At 42.5% G+C, this 18,068-nt stretch overlaps 2 protein-coding genes across 5 annotated transcripts in view; both read right to left on the reverse strand.

Moving 5' to 3' along the window:
* The window catches only part of RPL22L1 (ribosomal protein L22 like 1), a 460,839-nt gene that overhangs the window by 159,306 nt on the left and 283,465 nt on the right, over nucleotides 1-18,068 (reverse strand). The gene's annotated exons all lie outside the window — the stretch shown is intronic.
* SLC7A14 (solute carrier family 7 member 14) overlaps nucleotides 1-18,068 on the reverse strand; it is a 137,055-nt gene that overhangs the window by 47,795 nt on the left and 71,192 nt on the right. For all 4 annotated transcript variants that reach the window (XM_068281006.1, XM_068281008.1, XM_068281009.1 and 1 more), the window contains one exon: nucleotides 2,671-3,134. In XM_068281006.1, coding sequence (XP_068137107.1) covers nucleotides 2,671-2,974 — 304 coding nt within the window. In that variant the 5' untranslated portion in view covers nucleotides 2,975-3,134. The remainder of the gene's footprint in view (nucleotides 1-2,670; nucleotides 3,135-18,068) is intronic.

The raw sequence follows: 18,068 nt of genomic DNA on the forward strand, positions 1-18,068 counted from the left end.
CTTAAGGTGCCCATACATTACAATGAATATGGGCAGATTCGACCAAGAGACAAATTTATCTGTAATCGAATTTGATTAGAGATACATTTTTTCTTTAATCAAATCTGCCCATACACTACAGGCCACTTCCCATCCGATTTCAGCATGAAATCATCAGGGAATCGGCTGAGCCCGCCGCGTCCGCCCCGCCGCTGCCCCCAAAATGTATAAATGTATGTAGTGTGTAGTGCATTTATACATTACCTGTCCTGTAGCAGCTCGCCGGGTCCATCCGTCCATCTTGCCTGGTAAGCCGCATACACGCTAGCTGCGCATAGCGTCTGACGTCAGCCGCTATGCGTCTTCGTGGCGTCAGAGCGCCGCCGGCGTGTATGCGGAATCCGTCGAGATGGAAGGAAACCGCGTGGAGGCTGACATCGGACCGGTAATGTATAAATGCACTACACACTGTCTACATTTACACATTGCGGCGGCAGTGGCGAGGGTTTCGTCGTCTCGTTGCTCGTTCACAATTTGGCTGCCGTACCGCCGCACACCCGACCAACCAACCTTGACCCGACATTTTCCAACATGCGCGATCGACTGTGCGGTCAATTTCTGTCCCGAAATTGGTCGCTATGTCGGTCGAGCATGCACTTGGCAGCACCAATTTTCATCCAGTTCGATTATAATAATCAAATTGGATGGTCGATTGGTTGGTCGCCTAGTGTATGGCCCCCTTTAGACCCACTGAAAGTGAAGCCAGACTTAAAATGACAGCCTCAGAGCTTGTAACACTAACAGCAGATTTAGCAGCTGCAGTTCAAACATTTGACACATCACAGTTTCACTTTAAATAGTCAATTTTGTGGTTAAACTGTATAAACTAGGTTTCTCTTCACATGGTATGTACAAACCTAGGGGTACTTTTGTTGAGCTATTAACCTTGTCATATTAAATGCAAGTTTTGAGATGAAAAATGTGATCAATTATTTATAGTTAGTTAAAAACATCAAGCAACGTTTCAATCTTCTCAAACATATATGTCGAGGGGTACTGAAATAAGGTTTGAAACAGTTGGTGGTACTTGGCCAGCACAGTATATATACTATATTAATATTGAAAAATGCTGCTACATAAAGGTGGCTACTAACAATACAATTTGCCAAACGATTGTTTATGATCGATTTTTCGTATGAACGATCGGAAATGATCATTTGGGACCACTAATGGACCAAAGCACAACCTAATTCCTACCATAGTCATATATCTATGTATGTATTGTGTAGTGTATGTATCGTAGTCTAGGGCCAATTTAGGGGGAAGCCAATTAACTTATCTGTATGTTTTTGGGTTGTGGGAGGAAGCTGGAGTGCAAGCAGGAAACCCACACAGACACGGGGAGAACATACAAACTCCTTGCAGATAGTGCCCTGACTTGGATACGAACTGGGGACCTAGCGCAGCATGGCGAGAGCGCTAACCAATACACCACCGTGCAGTCAGGCAGTCAGTAGCCAGACTGGCTGTTGTTTGTAGCGCGATGCCAATCCAGTAAACAAGATATAAACATCATGTGATTTCATGGGCCCTCACAGACCCTGGGCCTCCATGTGGTGACAGGATTTGTGTGGGCTATTGATACGACAATTATTGTCATCAGTATCATCAACAAAGCACCACGATCTGCATGCTATTGGTCACTATATTTCCATTAGTGCAACAGTTGTAACTGACATAAAAAAAATTCCAGTCTATGTGGAAGCATATGGGAAAATGTGTATCCAAAGATGAGGAGATGAGGGAAGACTCTGTTATTCCACCTGATACAGATCCTCTCCTACGCTCCCACCATAAGTGATAGCACAGTACCGGTGGATGTAAACACTGGGTCACCCCTGTACATTATGGGCACTGTTCAAGCCACACTTTCTTGTGGACAAAGATACCAGCACTGTCTGTGACAACACTGTATATTTATCATTGATGCCATCTGATCAAAGAAGGCAAATTTAATAATAATCATCCAATACGTGACAAACAAGAATGGCATCACAAAAAAATCACAAGTGAATAGTCACTAAGCTGTATGTGTATTTATACATATTTGCAAAAGGCAGTTTTTTTCCTAAACAGAAGACTTATAAATTTTAAATTAAGTATATGCTATAATTGTAAAAACAATCAATGTGTCTTAAAGCTCTTCATTATAATTACTGAAACATATTTCTGAAATTATAACAGTGTCTATCTGAGACATAGCAATGTAAAGTTCAACTCAATGTGCAAATCTAAATATATCATCTCATAGCATATCAAACAGAGCACCCAAATGAAACCTATTAGCGTGAAATGCAACTTCTCAGATAATAATCCTGGTTTAAAAATCTGGCTAATAGCAGGCTATACAGAAGGGTCTGTTGCTTGCCTTGCATCACCATGTTGTTCATTATACAAGGGCAACAGTGCATAGTGAAACTCCTGACAGTACTACAGCTAACAGCAAAGGAAATCTGTAGTGCAGATGAGGGGGTTTGAGGGGGGCTCATAACCACATACATACTGATTTATTTGACAAGTTCTGCCACTGAGTGGCCACACAAAAGTAAGGAAAAAAATTACGCCAGCAGATGGACCTTCTTATGAAAAATGGTCTCTCCTTTGACCCTGTTATTAGAAATGGTACATTACCTGACAGTATGGAAGCCACAGCTGCAATTATGAAGGACACAATGACTCCTGGTCCAGCCATTTCCTTAGCCACAAGTCCAGAGACAACATACATCCCTGTACCAACACAACTGCCAACTCCAAGTGAAACAAGGTCCAGTGTTGTAAGTACTCGAGCCAGTTTGGTTCCATGAGAAGAAGTTCCTGCAGTCCCTTCTAGCATTGACTCTACAGGCTTGGTTCGTAATATTCTTGCATTGATGGCATGCCATGTAGCTCCCCATGGTATCCGTCTTGGATCCAGATATGAAAGGAAGCCACTCATGGTTCAAAGGATGTCTAAGACCAGATGACAAGAATAGCTGTGTGGAGGTCACCGAACACTCTCCCAACATCCAGTTTCAGAAGGTCTTATTTGTGGTCTATATGTTTCTGATCCATGTGGAGATTCATGATATTCTTCAGAGATTGTTGATGCAGACAACCTTTAATACAACAGAAAAAAATGTGTTATTACATGAGGGTCTTTTCCAATTCTGTGCTGCATGACAAGGTTGTATTGCTGCTACACACAGTTAAGGGCAAAAACAAAATGGTTTAAGTGAATTGTATCTTGGAAGTGGGGCAGTCATATGTGCCTCCTGCAATTTCCCTTTGGCCCAGTTCCTCGTTGCATACAATTTAAATGTAAGCAGAAATTATTAGCATCTTATTGGCTATCTTAAGAAGTTCCTAATAGAACGTTTGCTTTAATAGCTGAAACATGATTGCTTGCTGTTGACAATGACACCACTTTAGCAGTTTTCATTTCCCCTATTGTTAGACTTCCCCCCTATTGTGTTTCCTTACTCTATGCACTGTGTGGATCTTACAAGTAATTAATGTGAAAATGAATACAACATATTAAAGAGGAACTGTAATGACAAAGTAGAATGCAGTAAATGATTCAGAATCCCCACTTTTAGTTTAAAAATCCTGTTGTCGGCAACAGAAACACGAACTATAGCTATATATTGGTATGTTGCCCCGCCTTCCCACTGACGCTTGGCCTAGGACCTAGGCTGTTTATTATGTGGAATCTCCCCCTGGGAGACCAGAGATCTTTTCTACTGGCTTAACCTCTTGCCGACCGTGTCACGCCGATGGGCGTGGCCGTGGCGGCAGCCCCAGGACCGCCTAACGCCGATTGGCGTAAAGTCCTGGGGCTCTGTTTTGCAGGAGATCGCGCACAGGCTGCGCACGCATTTCCTGCTTGGGGGAGGAGCTCCGCCCCACCTTCAGTCTCCGAGCGGCTATTGCCACTCTGGAGACTGTTAGACGGTGTGATCGCCGTCTATTTGTATGGTGCAGCGCTGCGATCAGCAGCAGCGCTGCACTGGGGACAGCCGTGTGACACGGCTGTCCCCCTGGGGGACAAGAGAGCGATCGGCTCTCATAGGGTGAAGCCTATGAGAGCTGATCGCCATGATTGGCTGGCTGGGGGGAGGGAGGGAGGGAGGGAAGGGGTTTAAAGGAACAGTTTGTTTGTTTTTTAAACACGAACAAAAATATTTATTAAAAAAAAATAAACATGGGGGGAGCGATCAGACCCCACCGACAGAGAGCTCTGTTGTTGGGAAGAAAAGGATGGGGGGGGGGGGGGAATCACTTGTGTGCTATGTTGTGCGGCCCTGCAACTTGGCCTTAAAGCTGCAGTGGCCTTTTTTACTAAAAATGTCCTGGTCACGAGGGGGGTTTAGCAAGAGGTTAAGAACTCACAGTAAACAAACTTTCCCCAGAGTTCACCTGCCAGTACTAAAGATGTTGTAGCCTGTGATACATTTCAGAAAGTATATGGGAAAGATTTTACAATGGGCAACAATGACTAAATCATTTATAGATGAATATTGTAAAACAAACAAACAAACAATTTAAAGGGAAGGTTCAGGGTGGCTCTTAAAAAAATAAAAATGCCCATCCACTTACCTGGGGCTTCCTCCAGCCGTGGGCAGCCAGGACGTGCCCTCGGCGCCGCTCCGCAGGCTCCCGGTCCCCTCCGGTGGCCGACCCGACCTGGCCAGGCTGGCTGCCAGGTCGGGCTCTTCTGCGTTTCAAAATGCGCCTCACGGGGGCGCGCTGACGTCATCGGACGTCCTCCGGGCTGTACTGCGCAGGCGCAGAACTACTGCGCCTGCGCAGTACAGCCCGGAGGACGTCCGATGACGTCAGCGCACCCCCGTGAGGCGCATTTTGAAACGCAGAAGAGCCCGACCTGGCAGCCGGCCTGGCCAGGTCGGGTCGGCCACCGGAGGGGACCGGGAGCCTGCGGAGCGGCGCCGAGGGCACGTCCTGGCTGCCCACGGCTGGAGGAAGCCCCAGGTAAGTGGATGGGCATTTTTATTTTTTTAAGAGCCACCCTGAACCTTCCCTTTAAAGAGAACCAGAGACAAAGCACCCTCATGTATTTTATTACATTTATCAGTGGGAACATGACAGTAAACACCTACCCTGCTTTTAGTTTTATTCTTCTCAGTCTAATCTATCTGTTATCAACTGTGATAAGAATCCACCGACTGATTCAGTCGAGGTTTGACCTGGAATCATTATAGCTGAGTCACTCTTCTGTGGAGTCTTTTCAAGCCCAAGCCTGCCCCCTCCTAGCTCAGATTTCCTACTCAGAGCTGTTGACATAGGAGGGGCTGCTGCTGCCGAGAAAGAAGCTCTGAAACAGACAGTGTATCTGTGTGCACTGTGCAGCCAGTCATTATCTATTGTATGCAGTTTCATTTCTATGAGAGACACTTCCTACAGGCAGCCACACAGCATACCAGAATAATCAAGTTGAAAGCAGACAGATGAAAGGCTGCAGCAGCCCTGCTTGTCTACAGTCTCATATAGCCTAGACAGCACATCCAGAACAACTCATACCCCGGAAGCAGAAGGGATATGAGCCGGTGGCCATATTGGATATTTCCTGGAGCAATAATGGATAAAAAACACTCAAAAAGGCACACCAGAGTGGCGAAATTATCAGGTAGAGCATTTATTCTTTACAAGCTATCAACTGATATGTTTATTTTGTGTGAATCGTTCATCTCTGGTTCCCTTTAATTAATTATGCTATTTTGACTACATGTCCTCTGTAAGTTGATTTTCACTTTCACAAATTACCAATAATTTCACTGGCTTCACTCACATTTCAATCCTGAAATTTCGTGCGTAATCGTGAATTTTTCGCCCGTGACTGCGCATGAAAATTCACGGTTGCGCGTGAAAACGCGTGCAAAAACGCTAGTGTGGCTGTGCTATGAGTTATCACGGTTTAGTGAATCAAGCCCCATATGTGCTGTCGTGCGCATTTTGGCAGCGTGTATGGTGTGCGACACACAAGTATGTCAGAATTGCATATAAACAGAAGAGAGGGAGCACCGTTTCCAAAAAAGAGTATGCAGCGTGCCCAAGGTCTCTCCCCAGTGCCTCCTGGGAAGTGCAGTCCAGATAAAACAGAAAGGACCGGCACCGCTGTCTTGTATCAAAGCTCTTTTAATAGCACCAAAGTGGCAGCAGTGACAGACTGCTGTTTCGGTTTACACCTTTATCAAACTGCTCAAAGCCATAAAAATTGTGACAAGACAAACACCTTTAAATACCCCCTTCCTGTATGGGAGGGGCCCCAGAGCGGACCTGAGAGGGAACTTCAATGGTAATATGCAAATATGCTCATGTTTCATGCACACTGAAAAAAAGTGTAATACCTGAATTAGCTTGTACACCACACCCCCAAGCTGGGATGTATGGATGATCACTTCCAAAAAAGGGAAACACTTTCTCCTCCTGTCCCTCCTCCAGCCAGCCACTCACAGCTGTGCAGGCAGTGCTCTGACAACTTCCAGGTCACCAGAGTGGCGAAATTATCAGGTAGAGCATTTATTCTTTACAAGCTATCAACTGATATGTTTATTTTGTGTGAATCGTTCATCTCTGGTTCCCTTTAATTAATTATGCTATTTTGACTACATGTCCTCTGTAAGTTGATTTTCACTTTCACAAATTACCAATAATTTCACTGGCTTCACTCACATTTCAATCCTGAAATTTCGTGCGTAATCGTGAATTTTTCGCCCGTGACTGCGCATGAAAATTCACGGTTGCGCGTGAAAACGCGTGCAAAAACGCTAGTGTGGCTGTGCTATGAGTTATCACGGTTTAGTGAATCAAGCCCCATATGTGCTGTCGTGCGCATTTTGGCAGCGTGTATGGTGTGCGACACACAAGTATGTCAGAATTGCATAGGCAGCACTTCTGACGCTCAGACTATATGCACTGCGCAGCAGTGTGATGCGCTAGCGCACTGATGCACGCATTTTTGGCAAAGCGCAGCACTGATCCCATTCACTGTAAGGTATGGGATCAGCAGTGCAGCGCAGGCAACGCAAATGGCAGTGCGATCGGGGGCGCTGCTTTCTCATCGCGTTGTCTAATGTGAACTAGGCCTTACTGTATCATTACACCATAGGCGTAACACTGGCATTAACCTTACCCCTAACACTAGGATCATTTCTTAGCTAATATTTCCTATAGTGCATTAGGTAGAAAAGAAAGATAAATTACCATTTACAATGTAACTGGGTAACTGACAACAAGTGTGTACACCGAGCACTAATTTAAATGTCCATTTCACCTGTATCCATATGCAGCTTCATGGGAAAGAATTCTGCTTAGGTGGTTATCAGCACTGGCTGGCTGTATTATGGCATGTCTTATGCTTGTGCGATAGGAAGAGTGATGGATTCTACTCTAGTGCTGACAACAGTGACAATCATCTTCTGACCAGATGTATGAATACATCACAAAATTGTGTCACTGATCCTGATGGGATAATGTTCAAAGTGGGCTATTTAGCAGACAGAGTGTTACACGCTCCACTAAAACTTATGTCCAAGGTTTTGCAGCTGTCTATCGCCAGTCATGAGACATGTCTTTATCTTCCAAGGAAAAGTCATATAAAAAACATACAGAATACCCAAGCAGCTCGGAGTGACCCAAAACCACTAGGAAAGTATAGGGGACTGAGGGCTCATTTCCACTATAGTGAATCCGCATGTGTTGTCCGCATGCGGATTCGCACAGCCAATACAAGTGGATGGGCCTGTTTCCACTTGTGCGTTGTGCGGAGCGTTTTTGTATGCGGGGAAAATCTGCACGGCAGAGCCGTCAGAATTCGCTCCCCGCACACCGCTAATCGAATCGCATACAATGTATCTAATAGGGAAATCGCATGCGGTTTTGGCATGCGTTTTTCCCCACGATTTCGTATGCGATTTCGCATAGGGGGTAATGTTAATTTACACAGGCAGTGACTTGGTTAAAATCGGCCACCTACTACCCTATGCGAAATCACGGGAAAAAACGCATGCAAAATCGCACCCGCATGCGATTTCGTCTGCGGTGATTTCCCGGCGATTCCGCACCGCACAAGTGGAAATGCAGCCTAAAGGAAACTGAACAGCCCTCCTACTAAAAAGCAATGCTAAGTGTGATTTGCCTTTTTAAGATATTTGCGTTCATTCTTCGTTAAGTGAACAACTGTGGTTACCCACAATGCACTGCCACTAAATATGCTAATTTGTATTGTGGGTAACCACAGTTCACTTAAAGCTGAATTATCACAAGTACCTTCTATTTTAAGAAGGTAAATCGCATAAAAACATATATAAAAATTTATTACAGAGAAGACTGATTATCAGATTGTGGACACAAAAAAAGTATATTTTTTATTTCCACAAAAAAGGTCAGTTTTACTTGTGTTGAAATAAAAACTCAGTGATTTCAGTCTGGCTTTTTATATTGCGAAGCATATAAAACGTAATTTCAGCTTGATTAGTCTGTTTTCATATGCCTATCAATTGCAGTCATTCCACAGTTTCACAGTAATCCGTAAGATGGGCGTGTCAGTTTAAATTGCCAAGCAATGGATTAGTGCAAGCAGCAAAACCTCCTGCTCTGTGCAACTTATTACTCATGGAGGAAGGTGCAAGTTTCTGAACAGTCCCAAGTCAACAGTACTACAAACAGACGACACTGAATACTGTTGTTGCAGTGGCAAAGAAGTTCAGTTTGAGTTTACTGTTAATTTTGTACATGCTGACTACAAACTGAAATGGAAAGATCAATTTTTAAAAATACATTTGAATCACCTATCTATATTTATTTAAATAGTATTTTGAAACTGGAATTTCCCTTAAACTGTGTATTACAGAAACCAAATACAAACATTTATGAGGGTTTTTTTTTTTTCGTTACATGAACTACAGCACTGAGCAATAAGGCTAATCACGGTAAGCAAATTGTTAATTGCAGCTGGAGTTTTCTACAGATGCACATTATTGAAGGACTAAAATAATGCTGAGACTAAAGGGATAATTATAGAGAAAACAAGAGTAATTAGGTTTTGGCATATCAGAGCAACATAAATGGAAGTCAGAGAAAAACATGTAATGCTGTACAATTGCTTTATTTATAATAGATCATGCACAGCACACACACACACACACACACACACACAAAGCTGCGTTAATTAAGAATGGATCTCTGATTTTGACTTGCAGTTCCTAAAATGCTCTGACTGTAATGTATATTTTAATAGAAAGGCCTATTCATATGTTACTCATCCACTGTCAAGCTGTCCTAATCTTTCAACAAGTCTTCCCAGCAGAGATTGTTTATACTGCAGTGCATGGTCTCTGCATAACCTACAGAATGGTCCAGGGACTGGGATAGAATGGCTTACATGACATTTTCCTTCCTTTGAATACTCTGCAAAGGCAGCAGAAAAAAAGAACATTCTTCCAAGACATTTCTGCCCAAAGCAATGGCTGCTTTTCCTAAATAAATACATAACGAGAGCCAGCAACAGATGTTCCACATTGTGACAAATGATGACTTCAGCCGAGCCAGCTCGCATCCCTACAATACAAATATTCTTATAAATTCAATCAAGTGATTAAGTTTCTAGCAGTGTCTGTATCCCACGCCCACTGTGATAAGGTCTGATGAAAGCAGCATTTTTCAAGGGACGATGGTTTTAGGTTTTTTTTGGTAGTTTTTTTTTTTTTACAAAATAAAATAAGATGGGGGAGTTCATGTAGATAAGAAGGAAGACTTATTAGAAAACGTCTTTTTGGGCACCGAACAGTCTACCTTATTCAGGTACAAGGCTCACAAAATTTTTACTAGACGTTTCCCACCCTACATAACTCAGTTAGCCTTTTTCCCTTCCACACATCTCCGCAGCTAGCAATGACTTTGCAGATTTAAGTGGTCTCTGTAGTTATTTTATGAAACTTTATACATTGCTTGGTTATCTACAACCAGACCAACACCATGGCCCATATACAATTAACTTAGTGGTATGCCTGACACTGTGTCGGGAATACCGCTCTCTGTCCTCAGGAGTCCCCCTTGCTTAATTAATTTGATCCAATGGCTGCAAAACCTTTAGCTAGCACTAGGCTAGCTAGTACAGGTGTCCAGCACCCCCCGATCACCTGCGATCCCCCCCAATCCCCCCGTTTATACATTACCCAGCCTGGCTCCAGTGATCGGTGCAGCCTCCCCACACAGCTCCGGTCTCTCTATGGGGAGGATCAGGTTTGCGCATGACGTCATAACGTCATCAACGTCATGAGCGATCCTCCCCATAGTGAAGACCGGATCTGTGCAGGGAGGCTGCGTCGATCGCTGGAGCCAGGCTGGGTAATGTATAAGTGGGGGGATTGGGGGGATCGCAGGCGATTGGGGGGTGCCGGACACCTGTACTAGCTAGCCTAGTGCTAGCAAAAGGTTTTGCAGCCATTGGATCCAATTAATTAAGCTGGGGAACACAAACTAGCAAAACCTCCTGAGTGGCATAAAGCTCAGGAGGTTAAAATAACTTTTCAGCACTCTGCAATTGAAAAAGTACCAAAAGTAGGTTAAAAAAGTACTGTCAAAATATTCTGAGTATTTTCTTGTTTTGTAGTAGCTTAAAAGGCATTTTACTTATAAGTGCCCATATGCCATTCACTTTTTCTCCTGAGTTTTCTGATAGGTGATATGTTCACACATTGTCATAAAATGCCTTTTAAACCACTAGTACTTTTTCACCAACTTTTGGGTACTTTTTTTTTTTTTCTCAATAAATTTTTATTAAAGTTTTCGTACATACAGTTAAATAACTGATATAAGATAGCTGAGTATGTTTACAAATAGGATATGGTTAAGAAATCACTTGATACATAACATAGATGAACTTACTATCATCAATATTCTCTATTAATAAGCATTAACATGCTGTACTATGCAACTTCTATAAAGGTCTATCGCCTAGGTACATATACCTGTAAACCAAAAAGAGAAGAAACAAAACTAAGCCCAATTCGTAACCGAGATCTGGGCCTGGTATGTATGAGAACCACTTTACCTCTACCTACTGGAATTCTTGGTAGTAGGGGTGATTCATACAGATTTGCCTCTAAGCAGTGGGATATTGAACGGGGTCGGGAGGGGAAGGGTGAGGGGAGTGCACCATATCAGGGCCATTAGTCAGAGGTGAAGGGTCGCTGTTAAGGATTAGAAGCTTGGGCTGTAGGATTTAAAGGGTAGCAATTAGTGTAGGAGTTACAATCCGGTCCCAATCTGCCAGATTGCAGTGGTCTGGTCTGTTAGGGGATAGTCTCCTGGACAATTGTTGTTCCATTTCTAAGTTACATCTAGCTAATTGTGTAACCTGGGAAATTTTTGGGACAGATTCTGATGCCCAGTTTGTTAGGATTAGATGTCTGGTTGCACATATTAGGTGGGCTACCATTTTCCTATAAGACAGTGGGAAGTCATCTATTCCGATCAAAAATAAAGCAAGCGTGGGCGACTTGGCTCTCAGAGGAGGAGTGAGGCTAGAGATAATATGAAATGCTTCATTTCATAGCAATTGTATTTTGGGACATTCCCACATTATGTGATATAGAGTTCCTATGGAAAGACAGTTTCTCCAGCAGTGGGGGGAGTTGTCTTTGGAAAAGCTGGCTAATAACCTTGGGGTGAGGTACCATTTGCAAAACAACTTCCTAGAGGTTTCAGGGTGGGAGACACATTTAGAGAGTTTCCGCAGATTTGAATGCGCTCTAGTAAATTGTTCTGTTGTTATTAGCGATTGGCATTCTATGGACCAGTACCGTGCAAATTTATCTAGGGGACTGTATTGTGAGGTGGATAAATATTGGTACCAGGCAGAGATGCCCCCTCTAAGCCGTAGTGGGCCCTCCAAGAAGAGCATAAAGTTGTTTGGTAATGTGCAGTCTATCAACGGGTGTGTATTGAGCCAGCTTGATATTTGGGCATATTGGTGGTAGAAGCAGTTAAACCCTTTATATTTGTCTGATAATCTGAAAAAGGACAAGAGTTCACCATCTGGTTTCAGGTCGCTTAGAGTATTGATTCCTAGATTAGTCCAGTAATTGTAGTTGAAGTCAGGAATTGCCCATGCAAGGGCCGATAGTGGTATGTCTAATTTACGTCCAGGTGTTGAGATGTGAGGGACTTCTGTGAGGGCCCTCCATGCATTACAGGTAGCCTGGATGGTGGGTGGGCCTGTCGGTTTTGTAGACAGGCCTGAGGCACTGATTATTGTTAAGTCTCTCAGTTAGGAATAGTGATCCCCTGTCATTTCAAGTTTCACCCAAGATTTAGAGTCCGGGTCCTTCCACCAGTACCTCGACATGTCTAGAAGACATGCCAAATGATATTTGTATAGGTCTGGCAAGCCAAACCCCCCTGCATTTGTTGGGAGCGTGAGTAAGGAGAACGCAAGTCTATGTCTTTTATGTCCCTTTTGGGTACTTTTTCAATTGTAAAATGCTGAAAAGGTCATTTAAAGGGAAGGTGAAAAATATCTTCCAGACCTAGAAGATAACTCAGGAGAAAAAATTAATTGCATATGAGCCAAGGTGTGGAAAAATCGCCTAGGAGAAAAAAGAAAAAAAGTGAGCTGAGAATAAGGCCAATATGTCCTATGTAGCACACATAGACAAAACATAGTCTATATACCTCAGACAACATCTCAATGACTAAAATATCACTAATGGTTCAGTGGCTCAATGCTATGTGGACACCATAAAAAATTAGCAAATGTTCATTGAGAAGAGGAAGAGTAGCAAATATAGCAATACTTTTGGTTATCATCCACAAACTTAGACCTCAATAATCCTTAACAAAAAGTTCCCCTGCTCAGCAATCATCACTGAAGAACTACATGTATGCTAAACTGGCAGCATGTGGATCAATAAAGACCTCAAGGTGGCAACCACATATCAATACAGAAATAATCTGTGATTAAAGTCAATTCCAGGATAATGAGGATTCAGTCCAGATATTTTCAGTCCCAAATCTTAAAGATGATTTGGTGTGTGTATTCCGTGTAGCCTGTAACATACTGTGTTATGCTATCATATCAATAAAAACCATCCACAAACTCTCCAGTGTGTCTAAATGGCTTGCTTCTTTAACTTTGTGTTCATATCTAGCTCCCATCTGGATTTCCAACCATCTTGAAAATCACCATAGTTAATTGAAGTTTTGTTTAATCGATCTCTAGTGTGTAACTTCAACTCCTCTGCGTTTAGCGGATGATTTGGCTTTGCAAAAAAACACTCATACATCATGTTTAAAGCGTTTCAAATGTTTAAAGTTAACCATGATCCTCTATGAAAAATGAAAAAGGAATTAAAAGAAGCAGATAAAGAACACCATAATGTACAATAGATTTATCACCTTCCCTGCAACAGCAACCTGAACACATTTTCTGAAACTGGCAAATGGTTTATTGATCTATTTCAAGAAAAAAAAAAACTTGCTGGCAGTGCTTGTGACCTGGCCTGCTGCCTATGGGTGGCTTGTCTCAGTTAAAATATATGCTTGGCTGCATGCACTCTGCATTTACAGGATTAGAAAAACAGAATAACTTAGCATTGTAGCAATCCTGAAGTCTGTAAAATAAAAAATATAGATACTTACCTCGGTAGTGGGAAGCCTGAGGATTATCCAGAGGCTTCCCGTATCTCCTTACACCCCACTGTTCCAGCATTGGGTCATTTGGTGTATTCAGTGTATGAGTGCAGCAATGGACAAGCATGGCTGTATTGCACATACGCAAGTATGGTCCCACATACCTAATAGAATAAAGCACTTGTGCATAAAAGAAAAAAAGCCATGAACTGTTCTACTAGGCCTGCGAAACTCAAGCTTGCGCAGTAAGGATACGCTTGTCCACGGCCGTGCTTGCACACTAAAGAAATGTATTTGACCCAGTGGGTATGTTATGTTTAGCAGGACCCAGTGCTGGAATGGTGAGGTGTATGAAGATATGGAAAGCCTATGGACTATCCAAAGAATTCTCACTACTTTTTTATTTTACCCACGTCAGTATTTTAAATTTCCATATATCATATACAGTATAAATACCATAAATAATAGCAAGTTCACTTATGACTCCTACTTCTTTATGGTGCCCCTGAAAAGAGGCAGGTGTAATTACCCCAATGCAAGTGGAGTCAAGCTGTGGGTGGGTGTGAATTCTAATGATATCTGAAAGCTCCCTTTCATTATGGGGCCCCTAGTTAACAACCTACCCCACACACTTGGAATATAGGCGTATAGAATTACCTTTTACATTATATCAGTTGCTCTCGGTTATGACTGAAAGGACAACTGATTTTCAAAGTATTGTCCATGTTTTCCTATGACTCAGCTCACACTATACATAGTTTAACTAAAAGCATCAGTTTTTCAGTGTATAATGTAAAAGAGGCCTAAGACGCAGGTGCAATGCATACTTACAACCTTTGGTTGTCTGTGCATGATTACATCCTTCATTTAGTATATATAATAACTGCCAAACAGAAAAGAATGCTATACTGTGCATGACAGAGAATCAGAGGCTCCCAGCACCCTGCAGATTAGTATTGCTTCACACTTAATATCTCAGTGTGTGGGGATATCAGTCCTACACACCAGCTGGCCTAGGTGTTCTTACATAAGCTGATACTGAAAGATTAGTTATCCTCCTGTGTACAACACACAAACACACTTAGTAATTACAGATTACACTATTCTGGTCTCAAGACAACATAACTAAAACATAATATATACTTGTCTAGCTTTCAAATGTCTTTTAAAAAAAGTGTATTATTAAAGTGCATTTCCATCCAAATTTCTTTTAACTGTTTTGATAGAATTAGAATGATGTACATTTTTTGCATTATGTTTCTATTCCTATTAGGGATGAGCAGAAACTATGCCAGTGCGAATTTACGCATCGTAGTTCGTAAGTGAAGTTTCAAAACTACGCTTACGAATTTACGTGTAGCGAAGTACCGCTACACGTATCTTACGCCCACTATGCGTAGTTAACATGTGTATTGCGTAGTGAACTACGAATGTGTTACTCGCATCTAATTTTCCACGTGCGGTTGTATGCTTACAAATTTACACGTTGGAAAGGGGAATGTATGCATAGTTCCCGGTTTAAACATTTAAAGAGGAATTAATGCGTAAAATTTTCTGCATGCGGGCATAAGCATTCCGCATACACTACGCTTGGCACTACGTGTAATTGCATATTTTAACGCATAGTCTACGAAATGCATACGAAGCAAATATTTGATTTCAAAGTCGTAGTTCGGCGAAGTGTAATTGCGTAAAACTACGCGTAGTTCCAGCGTAGTGAAGTTGACTGACTACGACCATCCCTGATTCCTATCATGTTTGACTTGATGTTTAGAAATATTTTCTAATGAGACACAGGCATTAATAAAACCTCTCAGTAAGTATAACGCTCCAAAATACCACTGAAAAGTATTTTTTATGGCTATTTGGGTCTATGTTGGGGAGATTCACATAATTTCTTGTCAGTGATAGATTTCCTAAGAGAAAATGGGGTGGAATGTATGTTTTAATAAACTGTGTTTCTGCTCATACTGATCAAGAGTAATCCCACTTCAGGTAAGCCTTACTTTAATTTTGTTCTGTTCTAGTTAGGTGTCTTATTGCCACCATTGTTTACCAATTAGCCCCCTTGATTCTGAAGGTATCCGAGACTCCACCCAAGATCACATCGTGCTGTAGAGAAGAATGATTAACTTGAGAAATGACCAATAACACTACCGTATATACGCGCATATAAGTCGACCCACGTATAAGTTGAGGTATCCACTTTTCCCTCAGGACAAAGGAAAAAAAGATTGACTCACGTATAAGCCCCCTCCCCAGTATAGCTCCCTACACAGTAGCCAGATGTGCCTCCAGTACAAATCAGCCCCCCCCCCCATAGCCAAATGTGACCCAAGGATGATACAGCTGTTTCTCAAGATGCCACTAGATGCCATCATAGATATGAGACACAAAGATTTCCACACAGGAAGAATCCCCCCGATCATTACACTGCTGGCACGTTGCTGGCACACTCCGCTCCACAAGCCAGTAGACACAGATAGTCTTGAGCAGTGCTCTCTGCACACCATGTTGCAGGGGATGGAGGGCACGGACACAGCAGGAAGCCAGCTGGCAAAGCAAGCTCACTAGTGCATGATCCTTACACTCCTCTGCCAGTAACAAAACCTGCTCCACCATCCATTCTGCTCCACTGACTCACATATAAGCTAAGGGGGTAACTTTCCAGCACATTTTTTGTGCTGAAAAATTAGGCTTATACACGAGTATATAAGGTAAACAAATTGTGAGGGGAGGGTCTCATAAAATTTTACACAGACACAAAAAGTTATCTTTTGTAGGTAATATAATATTTATCTATATTATCTCTGAATATCCTAAGGTAACATGTTAGGTGGGCCCAGGGCCGGGGTTTACAAAGGGGCAATTGCACAAATGCCCAGGGCCCCCAAGCCAGCTGCTATTCCCCCATGTCTCCCCCTAAGTGTATAGTGTTCCCTGGGGCCTCTGCAGGGGTCCAGCAGCAAAGCAACTCACCTGACCCAGCCAGCGGTCTTCTCCATCAGTGTGCATGTTGCCCAACGTCATCCCCACCAGCTGCATCTTCTTAGCATCTCAGAATTATGTGAGTTACATGCGACAAGTTACTGAGAAGAGGCGCAGGTCAGGATCAAGAGCCTCGAGACTGATGGAGGAGTCTGCTGGCTGGGACAGGTGAGTTTGCTCTCCTGCCAAATACTGTAATCTGCAGAGATCCCAGGGTACAGGGGTGTTGAGGAGACCTGGGAGGTAAACTAGCAGCGTCTGAGGCAGTCTACTAAATAACGATTGAGCTTTTTATTTCTCAAAACTTGAAGAAGAAATTGGAAGATACCCTTTGCTGTTTATCATAGCAGCTGAAACCAAAAATCAATGTTCTTCAGTAGTGATGGTCAATGAGATGATAACAAACCTGGCTTGCATGCAAATTTAATTGGGACTTTCAAAATCTTCAGGAAGTGTGTTTGACAGGACCAACCCAATCTGCAGACAATTTGCAAGAGAGCAACATGTTAGCATTTTATTCAGCACCTCTACACTTCAATGTAAAGATGTGATGAATGACTGTAACTTTTGTTGTTGCTAAAAAAGAACATTAGTGCATTAGAACACTGTACAATGACTGTGCATTACTACACTGTGCAATGACTGTGCAATAGTACACTGTGCAATAATGACTGTGCAATAGTACACTGTGCAATGATGACTATGCATTAGTACACTGTGCAATGACTGTGCAATAGTACACTGTGCAATAATGACTGTGCAATAGTACACTGTGCAATGATGACTATGCATTAGTACACTGTGCAATGACTGTGCATTAGTCCACTGTACAATGACTGTGCATTTGTACATTGTGCAATAACTGTGCTTTAGTACACTGTGCAATGACTGTGCTTTAGTACACTGTGCAATGACTGTGCATTAGTACACTGTGCAATGACTGTGCATTAGTACACTGTGCAATGACTGTGCTTTAGTACACTGTGCAATGACTGTGCATTAGTACACTGTGCAATGACTGTGCTTTAGTACACTGTGCAATGAATGTGCTTTAGTACACTGTGCAATGACTGTGCTTTAGTACACTGTGCAATGACTGTGCTTTAGTACACTGTGCAATGACTGTGCTTTAGTACACTGTGCAATGACTGTGCATTAATACACTGTGCAATGACTGTGCATTAGTACACTGTGCAATGACTGTGCATTAGTACACTGTGCAATGACTGTGCTTTAGTACACTGTGCAATGACTGTGCATTAGTACACTGTGCAATGACTGTGCTTTAGTACACTGTGCAATGACTGTGCATTAGTACACTGTACAATGACTGTGCTTTAGTACACTGTGCAATGACTGTGCATTAGTACACTGTGCAATGAATGTGCATTAGTACACTGTGCAATGACTGT

The sequence above is a fragment of the Hyperolius riggenbachi genome, chromosome 4, assembly GCF_040937935.1.
Source record: "Hyperolius riggenbachi isolate aHypRig1 chromosome 4, aHypRig1.pri, whole genome shotgun sequence".
Classification (NCBI taxonomy): Eukaryota; Metazoa; Chordata; class Amphibia; order Anura; family Hyperoliidae; genus Hyperolius; species Hyperolius riggenbachi.